General features: G+C 39.1%; 1 protein-coding gene across 13 annotated transcripts in view; it reads right to left on the bottom strand.

Annotated features, from left to right (window-relative positions):
* HECTD4 (HECT domain E3 ubiquitin protein ligase 4) overlaps positions 1 to 21,297 on the bottom strand; it is a 187,867-nt gene that overhangs the window by 129,185 nt on the left and 37,385 nt on the right. For all 13 annotated transcript variants that reach the window (XM_023647129.2, XM_023647131.2, XM_023647133.2 and 10 more), the window contains exon 2: positions 3,010 to 3,527. In XM_023647129.2, the coding sequence (XP_023502897.2) occupies positions 3,010 to 3,527 (518 nt within the window). The remainder of the gene's footprint in view (positions 1 to 3,009; positions 3,528 to 21,297) is intronic.

Raw genomic sequence — 21,297 nt, 5'->3', positions numbered from 1 at the left:
AAGAACATTTCCTGAACCAAATGATCGCCTGTATCAGATGGACTGACTTCAGATCACTGCTTTATTCTCTTAGCCAAGGCTTTGACTGCCAGGTATCATATGCCTAAACCCCAAAAGAAATGGAATACCTAATGCTGGACCAGGCAGAGCTGGAGTCCTCCTCTTAAGTGCCCCTTTCATTATCTCTGTTGTTCAAAGAATCAAAACCAAAGAACAGTATAAGGCAAGGAGGCAGCAGACAGGGTATAAAAGCACAAGTTGGGAGCCAGAATGCACGGGCTCTGAAACCTGGCTCTGCCCATCACCAGCTGCACCATCTCAGTCTTGTCATCGAACGCCTACGATTTTTGCTTCTTCATCTGTCCAACAGGGATACCTCCCTGGAGAACAGTGAGGGTAAAATAAAGGAGCCAAAGCACACTGCACAGTCTAAAACTAAGTCAACTACTAGGTATTATTACCTGCCAGACACAATCAGAGTTTAAGAGTACAACTTAAACTCCTTCCATGACTCCTAAGCCCCTACATAATCCGGGCCCTGCCAACCTCACCTCCTGCCCCTCTTCTCCTACCACCACAATCCAGCCACCCTGCCCACTCTGCTGTTCCTCAGCTGCCCCGGGCACACACAGAGCGTCGGAGCTGTGCCACTCGCTGCTCCTCTTGCCTAGAACTCTTTTTGGCATAGCTGGCTCTTTCTCATCATCCAGGCCTCAGTTCAAAGGTCCCCTCTTCAGTAAGGCCCTCCCTGGGATCTCTAGCTAACGCTGCCCCCACCTCCACTTCGTCATTCCCTATCAAAACACCCTAGTTTGTCTTCTTATAGTGAACACATCTCTCGGAAATTATCTTAGACGTGTATTTGCTGCTAGTTGTCTGCCTCTCTCACTCTCTTGTAAACTCTGCAATTTTAGGGACCATCTGCCGTGCTCACTGCTGCATCCCCACCGCCTGGAAGAACACTTTGCACATGGTAACTGGGCAATAATTATTTGCAAAATGAATCACCCTGAGTCCATTCACCTGCAAGGTTAGAGACCAGGAATCACTACATCCCTAAGACCTAGCAAGGCTCCTGGCACATCAGGGATGTTTGGTAAATGCTAGGTGATTGAATGAATGAACATCTTCATAATTTTTTGGAAAAGTTGCTTTGTCTTTGAGAGCATCAATCTCAAAAGTTTCAATGTATGCCTCTAATAACTTCATTAAAGGGGATGATGTAACACTGAAAAGCATGTGACTTCTGAGGTAAATACAGTTCAGAACAAGGTGATAATATCAGCAATAGAATATAGGAACCATCTAAAAGAAAACACTCAAGAAGAAGAAAATAAAATATTCACCCCAACATTTCTGCTGAACGGAATTTGGAATCTCAAGAACATGAAACAGTATCAATAACCATGTGTGGCTCACACTGAATTTGGGCACATAATAAAAAAGTGAGTTTTATGATCCCATGTTCAATAACTTAAAACGTTTTAAACTAAAGAGTTGATGATTATTCTGAACATCCTAAATCTGTTAAAAGATAGTCCAATCTAAAAGCAAACTTTCTCAAAATTTTGCATTAATAACAAAACTATTTAGGGCTCAAAATTATCTTCTGCCTATGCAAAAAAATAAATAAACCCAAAACAAAGCCTCTACAGGGAAACTTATTTCAGTACCACCCAATAACGTCTCCAGAATTAAGCTCATGTCAGGATTTCCACTATCAACTACAGTCTTCAGGGATCTAAAACTAGGCTATGACAGTTTGCTGAGGGTAAAGAAATTGACAATAAACACTGGTGCCATTTTGTCTTAAAAACAGGCTGAAATTCAATCATTTGAAGGTCAAATCTGAAACCAAAATAGGAAAAGAAGCTTTTATTAGCTAAGAAATTCAAAATCCTCCAAGAATTTTTCCACTTATGCTTTGTTAAAAAACGGAAGAACACAATCAAAGAAAAAATTCTGAAGGGAGAGGTCACTAATCTGTCACTAATCCGTCAGACCATGATCCTAACTGGTCTCTAGACAAGGAGCTTACACGAAAGCAAGGGTAGTAAACTTGTTTCTCAAAAATATGTGCCAGTCATCTGGCAGGTTACTGGGCAGGAGGATGCAGAAATCCTCTCCTGGAAAACTAACTCTAGGGGCTGGCCTGGTGGCGCAGTGGTTAAGTTTGCATGTTCCACTTCGGCGGCCTGGGGTTCACCGGTTTGGATCCCGGGTGTGGACATGGCACCGCTTAGCAAGCCATGCTGTGGCAGGCGTCCCACATAGAAAGTAGGGGAAGATGGGCACGGATGTTAGCTCAGGGCCAGTCTTCCTCAGCAAAAAAAAAGAGGAAGATTGGTGACAGGTGTTAGCTCTGGGCTAATCTTCCTCAAACAAACAGGAAAGTAACTCTAAGCACATTTCCTACTGAGAGTGAATCAATAACATCAATGAAGGACAGCACACTATTAAATTTTGATATATACAGAGAGATCCTTCAATTAAATTAATGGAGGCATACATCAGGGTCCAGAAGTATAATTTGTGACCAAGTCTGTGTGACTGAGTCCAGGTAAGTAAGAACCCACTAACTTGCTGATACACTCCTTATAGACACATATGAAAAAAGTTAAAAGCTCTATAAATTTTTTGATCATCCTTCCAGGAGAAATACAGATATTACATCCTCCACTAACTAACTCCCTGATGTAGAACACTAATCCATCTAAGAGGCGAGTAGATAATGGCAAGGGTTGACTCTCCATTTCAAGCTGTTTAGGCTGTTATCACGGTATAGCAGAAAGCAAAAACTTGAACTTGGGTTCCAGTTCAGGCTCCTGGTGCCAAGTTTTGGTGAAAGCATCTCACGCACTGTCAAGGCTGTGAAATTCAATATTGAAAACAAAGAAGGACTTCTGAATGTTAAGACTTCCATCAGATATGCTTGCCCTCATATTCACTCACCCAGCCCAGGCAGCAGCAATCACAAGGTCACCAAGTGGCACATTTGATTTTCCTTACCTGGCACATGCCAAAGCCACCAGGGCAGCAGCAGCATTTTCTTTTTGCTTGTGTGGGATGTGTCGGCCCGTGTCAGAAGTCTCCTCTAGCCAGGAGCACAGCAAAGTTTCAATCCCATTGAGACAGTCAGCAGGCTCCTTGGTCAAGCTCAAAGGCTGGCAGTCGCGAAGGCAGTTCAATAGCACCTCAGCAGTTATGTTACAGAGAGAGGGGTCTGTTCTACTCTGGGACTGAATAAGGGGGAAGACCAGCAGCAGCCCCATCCGGGATGTGAAGGGCGCTTGCTCAGGTTGCTGCAACAAGCCCTGGCGTTTGAGCAGAGCCAAAGTTTCTTCATCACCCGAACTCTCCCTCTCATGCTGTTCTTCCAAGGCCAGCTGGCGCTGGGCGTTCCACAGTCCTCGCAAGGCATTCAGGCGGTACTCTAGCAGGCGGGCATAGGCGTTGCTCTGATTCCCACAAACAGACCGCAAACGTTCTGCTAATTCCGTCGGGTTCTTGGTCTCAAATGTTAAAATCTAAAATAAGAATAAAGAAGCGGTTGGTAGGTATTGCTTTCACCATTGCTTTCATGGATGGAAGCAAATATATCCAATTGTATCTAAAAATGGTCCACATCAAAAGTTATTTTAATTGTGACCAAATATGAAAACAAGTACTGTGGGGCCGGCCCCGTGGCCGAGTGGTTAAGTTCCCGCGTTCCACTTCAGCAGCCCAGGCTTTTGCCGGTTCGGATCCTGGGCGAGCACATGGCACCAATGATGAGGTCAGGCTGAGGTGGCATCCCACATACCACAACTAGAAGGACCCACAACTAAAATATACAACTATGTACTGGGGGAATTTGGGGAGAAAAAGCAGGAAAAAAAAAATGTGCCGTAAAGTCAGGTATTTGCTGATGGAGACTTTTTTCCTGGCAATTCTGCTAATGCTCCTAATAAAATTGGAATTAGAGACCTAATTGAAAGAACCCAAATCATAAAAGAAAACAGTTAAGTGTGGAAGTCAGAAATTAATTCCAGTAACGTAGAAAATTGAGGTATAAATTTTTATTAAATGCTCTTGAGTTATAAACGTCTCTATTACCACGTGGATTATCAGTGAAAACTGAACAAAATTTTATCCTCAAAACCTAATATCCCAGGGCCAGCCCCATGGCCGAGTGGTTAAGTTGGCGCACTCCGCCTCGGCAGCCCAGGGTTTCACCGGTTCGGATCCTGGGCGTGGACATGACACCACTCGTCAGGCCACGCTGAGACAGCATCCCACATGCCACAGCTAGAAGGACCCACAACTAAAAATACACAACTACATACCAGGGGGCTTTGGGAGAAAAAGGAAAAATAAAATCTTTAAAAACAAAACAAAACCTAATACCCCTACTATTAAATGATTGTTCATTGTTCTTTGATTTTGAATAACACTCTAATCTTACTACTGTGAATCCATTATTTCAAATGGTGACATGGTACAGATGTATCCAGCTCACACTGATACAGGAAGCACCACTATCAGGAGGCTTCCTCTAGATTTTCAGCAGCTGGACAAATAATAAACCCATGAAATCCTCAACCAACTAAGAAAGGAACCAGCTCTCAAGAACCAAACTAAACTTAGATGCAAAGAGTTTATGTATGTAAATTTGCCTAGGTTAAAATGAACAGACTGTCGTTACCAACAAACAAAGCAGGGGCAAGCACATTAAAAGACATTATCAGGTGCCAGAGGTGTCTGTTCTCAGTACACCAGAAAGTGAGGGTGGGAAGAGGCTTGGAATACAAGCAAAGAAAATTCTGGCAAGTTGTTGGCACTGACATTTAAAAAGGTCACAGTTCACTTTACTTCTCTCACAAACCCGCAAAATACTTTCTTTTACCTCAAATTTTGCCCTTAAACTGTCAGTCCAATAAAACGACAAGAACTTCCAGAGTAATGTAAACACTATAACTGTCTGGCCTAGCTATTATGTAAGTCGCTGAACTCAACTGAAAAAATGTTCAGTTTGAAAACAACAAATCCCAATTCAAAAAATTAACTACAGGGGCCTGCCCGGTGGCGCAGCGGTTAAGTGTGCACGTTCTGCTTCTCGGTGGCCTGGGTTCGCCAGTTCGGATCCCAGGTGTGGCCAAAGCACCGCTTGCCAAAAGCCATGCTGTGGTAGGCGTCCCACATAGAAAGTAGAGGAAGGCGGGCACGGATGTTCGCTCAGGGCCAGTCTTCCTCAGCAAAAAGAGGAGGATTGGCAGTAGTTATCTCAGGGATAATCTTCCTCATGAAAAAAAAATAATAACTACACATGTATCTCATTTAACTGATTTAAAAAAATGTTCATAGTTAAAAAAAAAAAGGTAACCAATTCAAACTCAGTGCCAGCCTGTCAGATCAGAAATAACATCTGAATGCCATAAAATTTTAACCAACAACTTAGCAATAAAAAGAAACAAACTATTGATACACACAAGTTCAATAAATCCCAATGGCATTTTGTTGAGTGAAAGAAGTCAATTTCAAAAGACTGCATCTGTATGATTCCATTTACATAACTTTCTGGCAAAAAATAAAACTATAGTGATGGAGAAGAGATCAGTGGTTGCCAGAGGTTGGGGGTACAGGGAGGGTGTGACTACATAAAGACAGTTTGAGGGAGTTTGGAGGGCAAAGAAACTTCCGTATCCTGACTGTGGTGAGGGTTACATGAATCTACACGTGTGTTAAAATTCAGAACTGTACACCCAAAATAAGGTCGATTTTACTGTATGATAATTTTAAAATAAAAGGGAAAAAAATTCCAACAGGCTATAGTTGTATTCAACTAGGTATCACTGGGTAAAGCCATACTGCAAGTCACATTATTCAAAATAAGAAGTAGGGATATTTTTACTTAGTTTTTAATACAACAGGATTGAACAAATAATGATTCTTTAAATGTCCTTCACCATCAAGTCGTATAAAACTGTATTTTCCTACCTTTTTGTCTAGATTCAGCAAACACAAATTACCCTTTTGATTAATTTTCACATGGCAGCAGATAAAGTAACTCAAGTTCCTTAAAAAATGACCACATTTCAAGGGCAATCATCTACCCTGAAACTGTAATCATACCCAAGGAAGCTAGATGGCTTTTTTCTTTATAGGATCTCCCCCCAAAAATCAGTAACCAGCCTCCAACATTATGATCAACAACCAAAGATTATCGAGATATTTTTTAATGTTGTGAAAAAAAATCACAAAATTTTAAATTTGATCATCTTCTCAATTATGAACATCTAAACAAGAAATTCTGTCGCATTCTTAAAAGCTTTCCAATACTGACTTTGTGATTTCCAGCCAATACAATTCTCTGATATAAAATACATATATACATTTTTCCTTATGGCACAGTGATCAGCTACCTATGCTATACGAAGCAACTACTAAAAAATTCAACACAGGCTTTATTGGACTCAAGAATCAAAGATCAACTCAGTAACACTAAACCCAACTATTTATTTTTATTATCAATCTCAAACAAAAGTGATTTTGAAATATGATATTTCCTCATTCATAAAATGATGTGCATAACAGAATCTGTAGCTAACTCCAAATATTAAGATTGGCTGGGAAAAAAAACACCTATTTCTGCATTTTTTCCGATGATTCTTTTTTTGTGTGTGAGAAAGAGTGGCCCTGAGCTAACATCCGTTGCCAATCCTCCTCTTTTCGCTTGAGGAAGATTGTTGCTGAGCTGACATCTGTGCCAGTCTTCCCCTATTTTATATGTGGGAGGCCGCCACAGCATGGCTTGACTAGCAGTGCTAGGTCTGCGTCCAGGATCCGAAACTGCAAATCCCAAGCCGCCAAAGCGGAGTGCACAAACTTAACCACTACGCCACGAGGCCAGCCCCTCTGATGATTCTATTTTTACAAGCGCTTCAGTTGTATTTTTAGCATTCCACTTGAAAGACAAATATTTTAAAAGGATTTGAGTTATAATATAATTAACTACATATTATATAATATACACACTTAAGTGACTATGTTTATTGATTTATCGATATCTAAAGCACATTATGCTTTCAGAAATCCATTAGACTACTCAGCATTATCCATTTCAATGGCCCCTTATGAAACCTAAGAACTGTCTGCCATGCTGCTGTTTTTTAGAATTTGAAAGTTTGAAGGTCATGGCCTAAAATCATTTCATAAAGACATCATATCTTTGGGTTTTAGTAAGTCAGCTATGGAGGATCTATTCTGGTACTTATAAATATTAAATGATTCATCTCAGATCCTCATATAAAACCACTGCTCTCAGTAACTGCTCTTGACCAAGAAGATAAAAGACCAAAATGTCATTATAAAATTAATTTTTTTTCTTTAAAAAGGAGAAAAGCTATTTAAGGAACAGGGTAGATCCCTGTCACCCTTAATCAGAAGGAAGGGTCATTAACTGTACTTTATTGATAATGCCAAAGTCACCCCAATCAAGGGAGTGACTTTTAAAGCAACTCGTAGCCTTAATTCTTATCATACATATGTGTTTTTAAGCTAAAACAACAACAATCATTCTGGAAAGCTAACATAACATAGGCAAAATATTCTTTGCCAGCCAAATCTGGCTTTGAACAAGACTCCACTATCTGAAATAAGAACAGTTACAGAGGATCATATCATTTTAGCCAATTTCTTTCCATTTCCCATCTGTGAAAATGCAGAACACACACTTGCCAGCTATGACGTGAAACATGAAATGTCAACATGCATTTCACATAAATATGGCAGTAAGAATAAGCATATAGAGGCTTTTGAAGTAGGATAGATACATATAAGGAAATTAACTAGACTAATAATTAGCAGAAAAATCAAGTTTACAGTAGGAAGTACTGTATTTCCCTAAATGTAAATATCAATTTCCATCTACTTTGCTGCTCAGAATAGCAGAGAAATAATTCTCTAAAACAATCAAGAAAGAAGCTAAAAGATATATTAGAGCATACTTCTGAAAAAAATAGAAAGTAACCCCATTTCTAAGAATTTATCCTAAAGAAATATTCCAGAAATAAGAAATGCACAGAGATGTTCACTGCAGTCCTATTTATCATAGTAGAAAAAGTAGAAGCAATCTCAATGTTCAATAGAGAAGTGTTCAATTAAACTATATCACAATGGAATATTATGCAATCACTAGAAAAGTAATTAAAACCATACAATAAAAAGCAGTATAAAAACTGTGGGGCTGGCATGGTGGCAGAGCAGTTAAGTGTGCACGTTTCGCTTCTCGCGGGCCAGGGTTCGCCGGTTCGGATCCCAGGTGTGGACATGGCACCACTTGGCAAAAGCCATGCTGTGGTAGGCGTCCCATATATAAAGCAGACGAAGATGGGCATGGATGTCAGCTCAGGGCCAGTCTTCCTCAGCAAAAAGAAGAGGATTGGCAGTAGTTAGCTCAGGGCTAATCTTCCTCAATAACAACAACAAAAAAACTGTATATGCCCTTTAATTAGGACTATGTAAAACATGCTTATTCAATTTTGAAATGTCATTAGTATTTGTGGTAATAGAAACATGAGTTTTTTCTCTATTAAAAAAAGAAACAGAGTTGTTGCCTCCAGGAAACACATCTCACCTCCAAGGACAAACATATGCTCAGAGTGAAGGGGTGGAAGACAATACTCCAAGCTAATAGCAAACAAAAGAAAGCAGGTGTCGCAATACTTATATCAGACAAAACAGACTTCAAGATAAGGCAGGTAAAGAGAGACACAGAGGGACAATATATAATGATCAAAGGGACACTTCATCAAGAAGAAATAACGCTTATAAATATCTATGCACCCAACAAGGAGCACCAAAGTTCATAAAGCAACTATTAAAAAACCTAAAAGAAGATATCAAAAATAACACAATAATAGTAGGGGACCTCAACACCCCACTCACATCAATGGACACATCATCCAGACAGAAAATCAACAAAGAAACAGTGGAGCTAAACGAAAAGCTAAAACAGTTGGACTTTATAGACATATATAGAACACTTCATCCAAAAACAGCAGAATACACATTCTTCTCAAGCGCGCATGGAACATTCTCAAGGATAGATCATATGTTGGGAAACAAGGCAAGCCTCTACAAATTTAAAAAAATTGAAATAATAACAAGCATCTTCTCCGATCATAATGCTGTAAAGCTAGAAATTAATTACAAGAAAAAAGCTGAGAAAGGCACAAGGATGTGGAGACTAAACAATACTCTATTGAACAAGCAGTGGATCATTGAAGAAATTAAGGAAGAAATCAAAAAATACCTGGAGGCAAAGGAAAATGATAACATGCCATACTAACTCACATGGGATGCAGCAAAAGCTGTATTAAGAGGAAAATTCATCGCAATTCAGGCACATCTTAACAAACAAGTAAAATCCCAAATCAGCAATCTTAAACTACACCTAACTGAATTAGAGAAAGAAGAACAAACAAAGCCAAAGTCAGCAGAAGGAGAGTAATAATAAAAATCAGAGCAGAAATAAATGCTATTGAAACAAAAAAGGCAGTAGAAAGGATGAATGAAACAAAGAGCTGGTTCTTTGAGAAGATAAATAAAATTGAGAAACCCCTAGACAGACTTACAAAGAAAAAAAGATAGAAAGCTCAAATAAACAAAATCAGAAATGAAAGAGGAGAAATAACAACCGACTCCGCAGAAATACAACGGATTATAAGAGAATACTACGAAACACTATATGCCAGTAAAATAGATAACCTAGAGGAAATGCATAAATTCTTGGACTCCTACAATCTCCCAAAGCTCACTCAAGAAGAAGCAGACAATTTGAACAAACCAATCACAAGGAAAGAGATTGAAACAGCCATCAAAAGCATCCCAAAGAATAAAACCCCAGGACCAGATGGCTTTCCTGGGGAATTCTACCAAACTTTCAGAGAGGATTTAATACCTATCCTTTTCAAGCTATTCCAAAAAACTAGGGAGGATGGAACACTTCCTAACACATTCTACGAGGCCAACATCACGCTGATACCAAAACCTGACAAGGACAGCACAAAAAAGGAGAACTACAGGCCAATACTGCTAATGAACACAGATGCAAAAATTCTCAACAAAATTTTGGCAACCAGAATACAGCAATTCATCAAAAGGATCATACATCATGATCAAGTGGGATTCATACCAGGGACACAGGGATGGTTCAACATCTGCAAATCAATCAACGTGATACACCACATCAACAAACTGAGGAATAAAAACCACATGATCATCTGAATAGATGCAGAGAAAGCATTTGACAAGATCCAACAGCCATTTATGATAAAAACTCTGAACAAAATGGGGATAGAAGGGAACTACCTCAACATAATAAAGGCCATATATGACAACCCCACAGCCAACATCATTCTCAATGGGCAAAAACTGAGCTCCATCCCCATGAAAACAGGAACGAGACAAGGATGCCTCTATCACCATTCTTATTTAACATAGTTCTGGAGGTCCTGGCCAGAGCAATCAGTCAAGAAAAACTAATAACAGGAATCCTAATGGGGGGGAAGAAGTGAAACTCTCGCTGTTTGCAGACGACATGATCTTATATATAGAAAACCCCAAAGAATCCATTGGAAAACTTTTAGAAGTAATCAACAACTACAGCAAAGTTGCAGGGCATAAAATCAATTTACATAAATCAGTAGCATTTCTATACTCTAATAACGAACCAACAGAAAAAGAACTCAAGAACACAATACCATTCACAATCGCAACAAAAAGAATAAAATACCTCGGGGTGAATTTAACTAAGGAAGTGAAAGACCTATACAATGAAAATTACAAGGCTTTTCTGAAAGAAATGGATGACGACATAAAGAGATGGAAAGACATTCCATGTACATGGATTGGAAGAATAAACATAGTTAAAATGTCCATTCTACCTAAAGCAATCTACAGATTCAACGCCATCCCAATTAGAATCCCAATGACATTCTTTACAGAAATAGAACAAAGAATCCTAAAATTCATATGGGGCAACAAAAGACCTCGAATTGCTAAAGCAATTCTGAGAAAAAAGAACACAGCTAGAGGCATCACAATCCCCGACTTCAAAACATACTACAAAGCTACAGTAATCAAAACAGCATGGTACTGGTACAAAAACAAGTGCACAGATCAATGGAACAGAACTGAAAGCCCAGAAATAAAACCACACATCTATGCACAGCTAATCTTTGACAAAGGAGCTGAGGGCATACAATGGAGAAAAGAAAGTCTTTTCAACAAATGGTGCTGGGAAAACTGGAAAGCCACATGTAAAAGAATGAAAATTGACCATTCTTTTTCACCATTCACAAAAATAAACTCAAAATGGATCAAAGACCTAAAGCTGAGACCTGAAACCATAAGGTTTCTAGAAGAAAATGTAGGCAGTACACTCTTTGACATCAGTGTTAAAAGGATCTTTTCAGACACCATGTCTTCTCAGACAAGGGAAACAATAGAAAGAATAAACAAATGGGACTTCATCAGACTAAAGAGCTTCTTCAAGGCAAGGGAAAACAGGATTGAAACAAAAAAACAACCCACTAACTGGGAAAAAATATTTGGAAGTAATACATCCGACAAAGGCTTAATATCTGTAATATATAAAGAACTCAAACAACTCAACAACAAAAACTTAAACAACCCGATCAAAAAATGGGCAGGAGACATGAACAGACATTTCTCCAAAGAAGATATATGGATGGCCAATAGACACATGAAAAGCTGTTCATCATCACTGATCATCAGGGAAATGCAAATCAAAACTACATTAAGATATCACCTTACACCCATTAGAATGACAAAAATAACTAAAACAAATAGTAACAAATGTTGGAGAGCTTGTGGAGAAAAAGGAACCCTCACACACTGCTGGTGGGAATGCAAACTGGTGCAGCCACTATGGAAAACAGTATGGAGATTCCTCAAAAAATTAAAAATAGAACTACCATACGATACAGCTATTCTACTACTGGGTATCTATCCAGAGAGCTTGAAGTCAGCAATTCCAAAAGCCCTATGGACCCAATGTTTATTGCAGCATTATTTACAATCACCAAGATGTGGAAGCAACCTAAGTGCCCATCAACAGATGATTGGATAAAGAAGATGTGGTATATATATACAACGGAATACTACTCAGCCATAAAAAAGAACAAAGTCATCCCATTTGCAACAACATGGATGGACCTTGAGGGAATTATGTTAAGTGAAATAAGCCAGACAGAAAAGGACAATCTCTGTATGACTCTACTCATATGAGGAATTCAAACCTGTGGACAAAGAGAACAGATTAGTGGCTACCAGGGGAAAGGGGGTTGGGGGGTGGGCACCAAGGGTGAAGGGTTGCACCTACAACACGACTGACAGACAATAATATACAACTGAAATTTCACAAGATTGTAACCTATCATTAACTCAATAAGAAATTTAAAAAAAAAAAGAAACAGAGTGATGACAACCTAAATAGTTCATATATAAGAAAAGCAGTCATGGGGTCAGCCCTGTGGCCTAGTGGTTAAGTTCAGCATGCTCCACTTTGGCGGCCTGGGTTCGGTTCCCAGGCATGGACCTACACCACTTGTCAGGGCCATGTTGTGGCAGTGACCCACATACAAAATAGAGGAAAACTGGCACAGATATTAGCTCAGGGAAAATCTTCCTCAAAGCAAAAAGAGGAAGATTGGCAACAGGTGTTAGCTCAGGGCCAATCTTCCTCAGCAAAAAAAAAAAAAGGCAGTCATAACTAGAGCTGATATTTTTCACGAGCAAACACTATCTTTAAATAACTGGCAGTCACACAAATGGTGACAATTGATATATTTAAAATTTGGGGGACATATCTGACAGACAATAATCAAAAGTACCATAGGAAATACTTTCCGTAAATCAATTCACTAGTTGCATCTGTTGTACTTTGGCAGCAGTTTATCTCAGTGTAGGGCTGGTTATATTCCTGGTTAGGAGGGAACACTGGGTGGTGAGATGGGGAAGACCACCGCAGATGTTGGGAACTATCAATGAACAATAAAACTTTTCACCCTCCAAAAAAGAAATGATATTTAAAACTCAGGATCACTCAAGCTCCAAACAGATGGACTGCTATCTTCCCGAGCATGGCACATCGACAGATTCAACTCATTATACGAACCTGTCAGCATAGAAGGAACGTATACCTGGATTATTTCAAAGCAGATCAACTGGCCAGACTTGCACAAATACAAAACTTTCCAGTAAAGGCTATGGAATACTGAAACCTTCTCAAATGTTAGAGTGGAATGTAAAACCCTTCCACATATTTTCCTACCATTTTTCACTTTATGAAGATGACATCATGGCCAAATTAAATTGCATATGGCAATATGGTATTTGTAATTTATATGGCAATTCAAAGATTCAAATATCAGAATTCAAATATCAGAATATCAGGCAATTCAAATGTCAGTTAAGTTTTCACGTGAACCAAGTAAATGAATCATGAATGGAAGGATGGAACTATGTCTCTAAAACGAAAGCCTAAATCAAGAGTGGATCACTTATCAATTAAATTAGACCCTGAAGCTGCATGACCTTATTCAATCCTGGAAATATATGTTCATTCAAACTCTCTTTCAATATCTCCTTTTTTGACTTGGTTTTTTATTATACATAATAATTAGTATTTCTGTGATTTATATACCTCACAGAATACAAACATAGAATATATTATCCCCTTGACATAAGATTTTAACCTTTTTTTAACTTTTTATTGAGATTATAATAGTTTACAACCTCGTGAAATTTCAGTTCTACATTATTGTTTGTCAGTCATATTGTAGGTGCACCACTTCACCCTTTGTGCCCACCCCGACCCCCCTTTTCCCTGATAATCACTAATCTGTTCTCTTTGTCCACATGTTTAACTTCCACATACGAGTGGAGTCATACAGAGATTGTCTTTCTCTATCTGGCTTATTTCACTTAACATAATACCCTCAAGGTCCATCCATGTTGTTGTGAAGGGGACGGTTTTATCCTTTTTTATGGCTGAGTAGTATTCCATTGTATATATATACCATATCTTCTTTATTCAATCATCAGTTGATGGGCATCTAGGTTGCTTCCACGTCTTGGCTATTATAAATAATGCTGCAATAAACACGGGTGCATGAGACTTTTGGAATTGCTGATTTCAAGTTCTTTGGATAGATACCCAGTAGCGGAATAGCTCGGTCATATGGCATTTCTATTTTTCATTTTTTGAGAAATCTCCATACTGTTTTCCACAGTGGCTGCACCAGATGGCATTTCTATCAGCAGTGTATGAAGGTTCCTTTTTCTCCACAACCTCTCCAACATTTGTTACTTTTCGTTTTGGCTATTTTTGCCATTCTAATGGGTGTAAAGTGATATCTTAGTGTAGTTTTCATTTGCATTTCCCTGATGATCAGCGATGATGAACATCTTTTCATGTGCCTATTGGCCATCCATATATCTTCTGTGGAGAAATGTCTGTTCATGTCCCCTGCCCATTTTTTGATTGGGTTGTTTGACTTTTTGTAGTTGTGTCAGTTCTTTATATATTATGGAGATTAACCCTTTGTCAGATATATGACTTGCAAATTTTTTTTCCCAAGTGGTGGGTTGTTTTTTTGTTTCAATTCTGTCTTCCCTTGCTTCGAAGAACCTCTTTAGTCTGATGAAGTCCCATTTGTTTATTCTTTCTATTGTTTCCCTTGTCTGAGAAGACATGGTGTCTGAAAAGATCCTTTTAATACTGATGTCAAAGAATGCACCGCCTATATTTTATTCTAGAAGGCTTATGGTTTCAGGTCTTACCTTTAGGTCTTTGATCCATTTTGAGTTTATTTTGGTTAATGGTGAAAAGGAATAGTCAATTTTCATTCTTTTTACATGTGGCTTTCCAGTTTTCCCAGCACCATTTGTTGAAGAGACTTTCTTTTCTCCATTGTATGCCCTCAGCTCCTTTGTCGAAGATTAGCTGTGCATAGATGTGTGGTTTTATTTCTGGGCTTTCAATTCTGTTCCATTGATCTGTGCACCTGTTTCTGTACCAGTACCATGCTGTTTTGATTACCGTAGCTTTGTAGTATCAAGATCTCCTATTTTTAAAAAGGGTCTTTACCTTAACTGATAACCACAATTAAATTTTATACTTTAATTCATGAGTTTTAACCCCTAGCTTGGTGCCGAAACTAAGAATGAACCCTAACTTGTTACCAGATTAATGAGCTTTGTCTCAGCCCTGAAAACTTTCTCCAGCACATGGTGAATTTTTCCCAGATCTTCATACGATTGCTATTAAGAACAGGACTGTGAGAACCGTAAGGGTTCCCAAATTTGAGAAATTGCTGTTCAAATTTTTTTTTTGCATAAAAGTTCCATCTTGTCCTGGCCCCTGCTGAGTTTTCATCTTTTGTCATCTTCTCATGACCAGGGTTCTATTTTTCCACCTCCCTTCTAATGTTGCCTCAATGTCCACACCACTCAGTCTAAATCCTGTCTTTCAAACCTCAGCTCTGTTCCACCAACCACAAATTTGAGAAACTCTGATTTCCTTTCTCTCTTTCTGAGGGTCAGCTACAAACTGTAAGAAAAATTGTATCTGCTGAAAAGTGCACCAATGATTTGTTTTTAACAAATGATGTTGGGGCTGGCCCCGCGGCTGAGTGGTTAAGTTCACGCACTCCACTGCAGGCGGCCCAGTGTTTTGTTGGTTCGAATCCTGGGCACGGACATGGCATTGCTCATCAAACCATGCTGAGGCAGCATCCCACATGCCACAACTAGAAGGACCCACAACGAAGAATATACAACTATGTACCGGGGCGATTTGGGGAGAAAAAGGAAAAAATAAAATCTTTAAAAAAAAAAGAAAAAAGGTAAATCAATTTTAAAAAAAAAATGATGTCCATAAAGGAAATGTAGTAAGTAGCATATAGAGTGATTCTTGGAAGTTGATCCAAGCCATCAAAATCCATATCTAAAAATTTTTCCACTTTTTCACCAACACAAAATCTTGACAGAACCAATACAGATCATCTTCCTATGGCTTAGTAGTCAACAGAATAAAACTTGGAGAAAGATGCAGAAATGAACTCCTCAAAATGGTTTGAACACTATCATAAATTTTATTATTAGGAGTATGTAAAGGAAAAGGGTATCTATGCAAAGACTAACTTTATCTGTTATTGCTTGAATTACACAGTTAAAGACTACCAAAGTGTGACATATTCATCAAACGCTAAGTATAAATATATTTTAGTAAGAAAACCACTGTTGACAATTTTAAAATAGAAAAATAAAACAAATTAAAGAAGGAAATTATACAGCTCCCAATACGTGTAACACATACCACACTCTACCATACATAATGTTGTTTATTACAGTCTGTCCCTGCTCTCAGCTGTGAGCTCTAAGATGGGGAAACCATGCCTTATTCATACTTATCACCAAAGCTCAGCGCAGTGTCTGGCACATAAATGTTTGATATGGGGCCGGCCCAGTGGCACAGCAGTTAAGTGTGCACGTTTCGCTTCGGCAGCCCAGGGTTCGCCAGTTCTGATCCTGGGGGCGGACATGGCACCACTTGGCAAGCCATGCTGTGGCAGGCATCCCACATATAAAGTGGAGGAAGATAGGCATGGATGTTAGTTCAGGGCCAGTCTTCCTCAGCAAAAAGGGGAGGATTGGCAGCAGATGTTAGCTCAGGGCTAATTTTCCTCAAAAAAAAAAAAATAAAAACAAAAAAATAAAATAAATGTTTGATAAATTAATGGATGAGAAGATACATAAATTCCAAGAATAATTCTCTTAGGATGTACATCTGGTTCCCACTGTCCATCTGAGTAACCTTCCCTCACTTGGACTAATTATAATTCTGCCTTTTGGAGCAATGGAGAATAATTCTTCCTCTTCTACATAAGAGCCTTTTAATTAGACGAAGAAAATATGTGTGATGGGGGGACCCCTCCCAGTATATGAGTTAGGGCACTTGTTCTCAACCCTGGCTGAACATTAGAATTACTTTGAGAGCGTTTAAACATTACTAACGAGTGGGCCCCACCCCAGTCAGATTAACTCAGGCTGTCTAGGGATGAGACCTAGGCTTGCTGTTTTTTTAACTCCACAGGTGAATGCAATATGCATCCAAGATTGCAAACGACTGAGTTAGGGGAACTGGGTTCTAGCTCAGCCTCTGCAAATAAGCGTTTCCCCTTAGGCATTTTACTTCAACTCTGTGTTTCTATAGCTATAGGATGAGGGTAACACCTGCCTCTATTTTACACTGTTGGTAAAATCAAAGGAAATAATATACAGGGAGTGCTCCCAAAAAGGTGAAACTGCTCGACAATTGCTGGCACATTAAAGATACTTCCTTATTTTGGACCATATCACAAGAAAGGGAATTTTTCCAGATAACCCTATAAGAAGGGATACCTGACTAGACAAAAGCTGGGAGTGGGGGCTGGCCCCGTGGCCGAGTGGTTAAGTTCGCGCGCTCCACTTCGGCGGCCAAGGGTTTCGCTGGTTCGGATCTTGGGTGTGGACATGGCACCGCTCATCGGGCCATGCTGAGGTGGCGTCCCACATGCCACAACCAGAGGCACTCACAACTAGAATATACATCTATGTACTGGGGGGCTTTGGGGAGAAGAAGAAGAAAAAAAGAAGACTGGCAACAGTTGTTAGCTCAGGTGCCAATCTTAAAAAAAAAGCTGGGAGTGTTGGGAGCGGAGTAAAGGAGGTTTGAATTAAACACATGCTTCATTTGAGCCAACACCATTTAAAAAATGCTAATGCAATCTTAAAATGCCTTAGTAGAATTCCAGTGTCAGGAGCAATGGAGGTAATAACCTCATTTATATTCTGCAATAGTCAAACTGTAACTGGAATATCCTGTTGAGTGCAGAGTACCTCATTTTAAGAAGTCATTAACAGACTAGTATGTGTCCAGAAGAGGGTGAGTTGACTAATTCGGCAATCATGTCACATGAGAAATGGTTAAGGAACTAGGGATGCATGGCCTGCAAAAGAGATGAGTTGGAAGGGGGAGCTGCCTTCACAGGACTGAAAGGCTGTCACGTGGCAGAGGAAGACTTATTCTCTATTGCTCCAGAGGAAGCAGAAAGAGGAAGGTACTGGGATGCACAGCATAACAAAGAACTTTGACAACAATGCAAACAGCACGTATCAGAATTCTTGGATGTATTTACTTTCAAGATTCTTGGGATCCACTTACAAAGACTGTTTCAAGAGGTCTAGTACGTGCCCTGGAATCTGCATCTAAAGTAGCCTCTGGGTGATTCTGCATGGTGCTTTTTTTAAATAATAATCTTTATAAAAGGTTTATTGTAATATAATTCACACACCCTAAAATTCATCCACTTAAAGTGTGCAATTCAATGGCTTTTAGTATATTCACAGAGTTGTACAAGCATTACCACAACTTGAGAATGCTTTTTTTTATCACCTCCAAAAGAAACTCTGTACCCACTAGTAGTCACTCCGCAATTTACCCCGAATCTCTCAGCCCTAGGTAATCACTAATCTACTATCTATAGATTTACCTATTCTTTACATTTAATATAAATGGAATCATACTATACATGGTATTTTGTGACTGCCCTCTTTCAGTTAGCATAATGTTTTCAAGATTCATGACGTTGTAGCACGTATCAGTACTTCATTCCTTTTTATTGCTAGTAATATTCCATTTTATGGATAGACCACATCTTATTTATCCATTCATCACTTAATGGACATGTGAGTTGTTTCCACTTTTTGGCTATTATGAATAATGCTGTATGAACATTCATGCGCAAGTTTTGTGTGGACTTACGTTCCATCCCTCTTGGTTATGCACTACAAGGGGAACTGCTGACTCACACAACTCTATGTGCTCCATCCCTCTTGGTTATGCACTACAAGGGGAACTGCTGACTCACACAACTCTATGTGCTCCATCCCTCTTGGTTATGCACTACAAGGGGACTGCTGACTCACACAACTCTACGTTACCCTCTGGAGGAACTGCTAAACCCCCTCCAAAGTGGCTGCACCATTTTACGTTCCCACCAGTAACGTACGAAGATTCTGATTTCTCCACATCTTGCTACCACTTGTTATTATCTGTCTTTGGTTAGAGCCATCCAAGTGGGTAGGAAGTGGTAACTCATGTAGTTTTGATTTGCATTTCCCTGATGGCTAATGATGTTGAGCATTCTTTCATGGGCTTATTGGTCATTTGCATATCTTCTTTTGAAAAAGCACAGTCCATTTTGAGAAACAATGATTTGTTTCTCAAATCAATAAGGACAATAACTTCAATGGACAAAAGCGCACCAAATACATTTAAATCTACAAGCTTATAATGATATTACAAAAAAGAAAAATCACCATTGGAGGATGTTGGCAAACCAACTCATTATTTTGAAAATTGGTTAATATAGGGAAAGATTCAAACATTTACCCTACCTTTCTCATATCAACCATACACCTAAGTAAGAAAACAGATGATAAAGGAAAGCTTCTCTCTATAGAAGCATCCTGGCTAATAAATGAAGGAATAACAGACTATCAACATATTGCAATCTCAATTTAATATACCAACGCACTGAGCTTTAGCAGCTGCAAACATCACCAAAAAAGCAGCAGACACCATGTGCCACCACCCATGAAGCAGTCTTGCCAAAAAAAAAAAAAAAAATCAAAGTTAAATCTGATTAAACCATGGTCTAGAGATTCAAATATGAATTTATGGGAAACAGGACAGAAAAGACACATTGAACTATACCAAGGGGTGCCACAAGCATAAACCAGATTGTGGGAAACTCAACAAGACAAAGAACCAAATTTCTTCAACAAATAAACTGCAAGGAAGGAAAAAAAAAAGAGGAGAGAGGAAACTTACAGTTTAAAAGACATCAACCAAGCTTAGTGTGTGTGTCTTATTTAGATCCTAACTCAAACAACCTTTTAAATATATTAGCACAATTATAAAACAGGAAATTTGAACTCTGCCTGCATATTTAATTATACTAAAGAATTGTTAATTTTCAAAGATTTGAAATACTATTGCGGTTATGTTTTTTAAAGGAGTCCTTATCTTTTAAATACATATTGAAATATTTGTGGATAAAGTGCTACAATGAAATGAATTTACTTCAAAATAATATGGGAAAGAGAGAAGTAGGTGGCAGTATAGCTGAAACAAGATTGGCCATGAGTTGAAAATTGTTGAAGTTGGTGATGCATACATAAGGGTTCATTACACAATTCTGCCTACTTTTATATTTTTTGCAATTTTCCAAACTTTTTATTTAAAAAAGTGTTGGAGCCGGCCCGGTGGCACAGCGGTTAAGTTCGCAGGTTCTGCTGCTCGGCGACCCAGGGTTCGCCAGTTCGGATCTGGGGTGCGGACATGGCACGGCTTGGCAAAAGCCATGCTGTGGCAGGCGTCCCACATAGAAATAGAGGAAGATGGGCACCGATGTTAGGTCAGGGCCAGTCTTCCTCAGAAAAAAGAGGAGGATTGGCAGTAGTTAGTTCAGGGCTAATTGTCCTCAAAAAAAATAAAAAATAAAAAAAGTGTTTTTTTAAAAGCTTGTCAAAACCAAAATAGGATATATTGATAGGTTGTGAGAGCCCCATCACCGGCCATAATGGAGAGGAAACTGGCTGGCCCTTTATTATAGTTCTTGTAAATAAACACAAGGATTTCTTCTTCCAACGCTAGGACTCTATTAAAACAAGTAGTCTTTTACAATAGGTCCAGGGCCAGCCCCATGGCGCAGCGCTTAAGTGCGCACATTCTGCTTTGGTGGCCCGGGGTTCACCAGTTTGGATCCCGGGTGTGCACATGGCACCACTTGGCAAGCCATGCTGTGGCAGGCGTCCCACGTATAAAGTACAGGAGGATGGGCATGGATGTTAGCTCAGGGCCAATCTTCCTCAGCAAAAAGGGGAGGATTGGCAGCAGATGTTAACTCAGGGCTAATCCTCCTCAAACAAATAAGTAAATAAATAAAACAGGTCTAGCTAAATCACCTCAATTTGCCACTTAATTTTGCTAACAAACTTTTTCTTGGAACTCTCAAAATTGTTTACAAACAACTATTATTAATCCAGTTTCCTTATGAAGTACATATATTTGCTTAAATGTTCACCCTTAAGGAACACAACAAGAGAAGAAACAGAAATTAATCAAATGAGAAAATATATTTAAAAATTTTTTTTTAAGTTTCAAATACAATTCACCTCTAAGGC

The sequence above is a fragment of the Equus caballus genome, chromosome 8 (assembly GCF_041296265.1).
Source record: "Equus caballus isolate H_3958 breed thoroughbred chromosome 8, TB-T2T, whole genome shotgun sequence".
In the NCBI taxonomy this organism is placed as follows: domain Eukaryota; kingdom Metazoa; phylum Chordata; class Mammalia; order Perissodactyla; family Equidae; genus Equus; species Equus caballus.
This window is presented reverse-complemented; position numbering and strand designations above follow the sequence as displayed.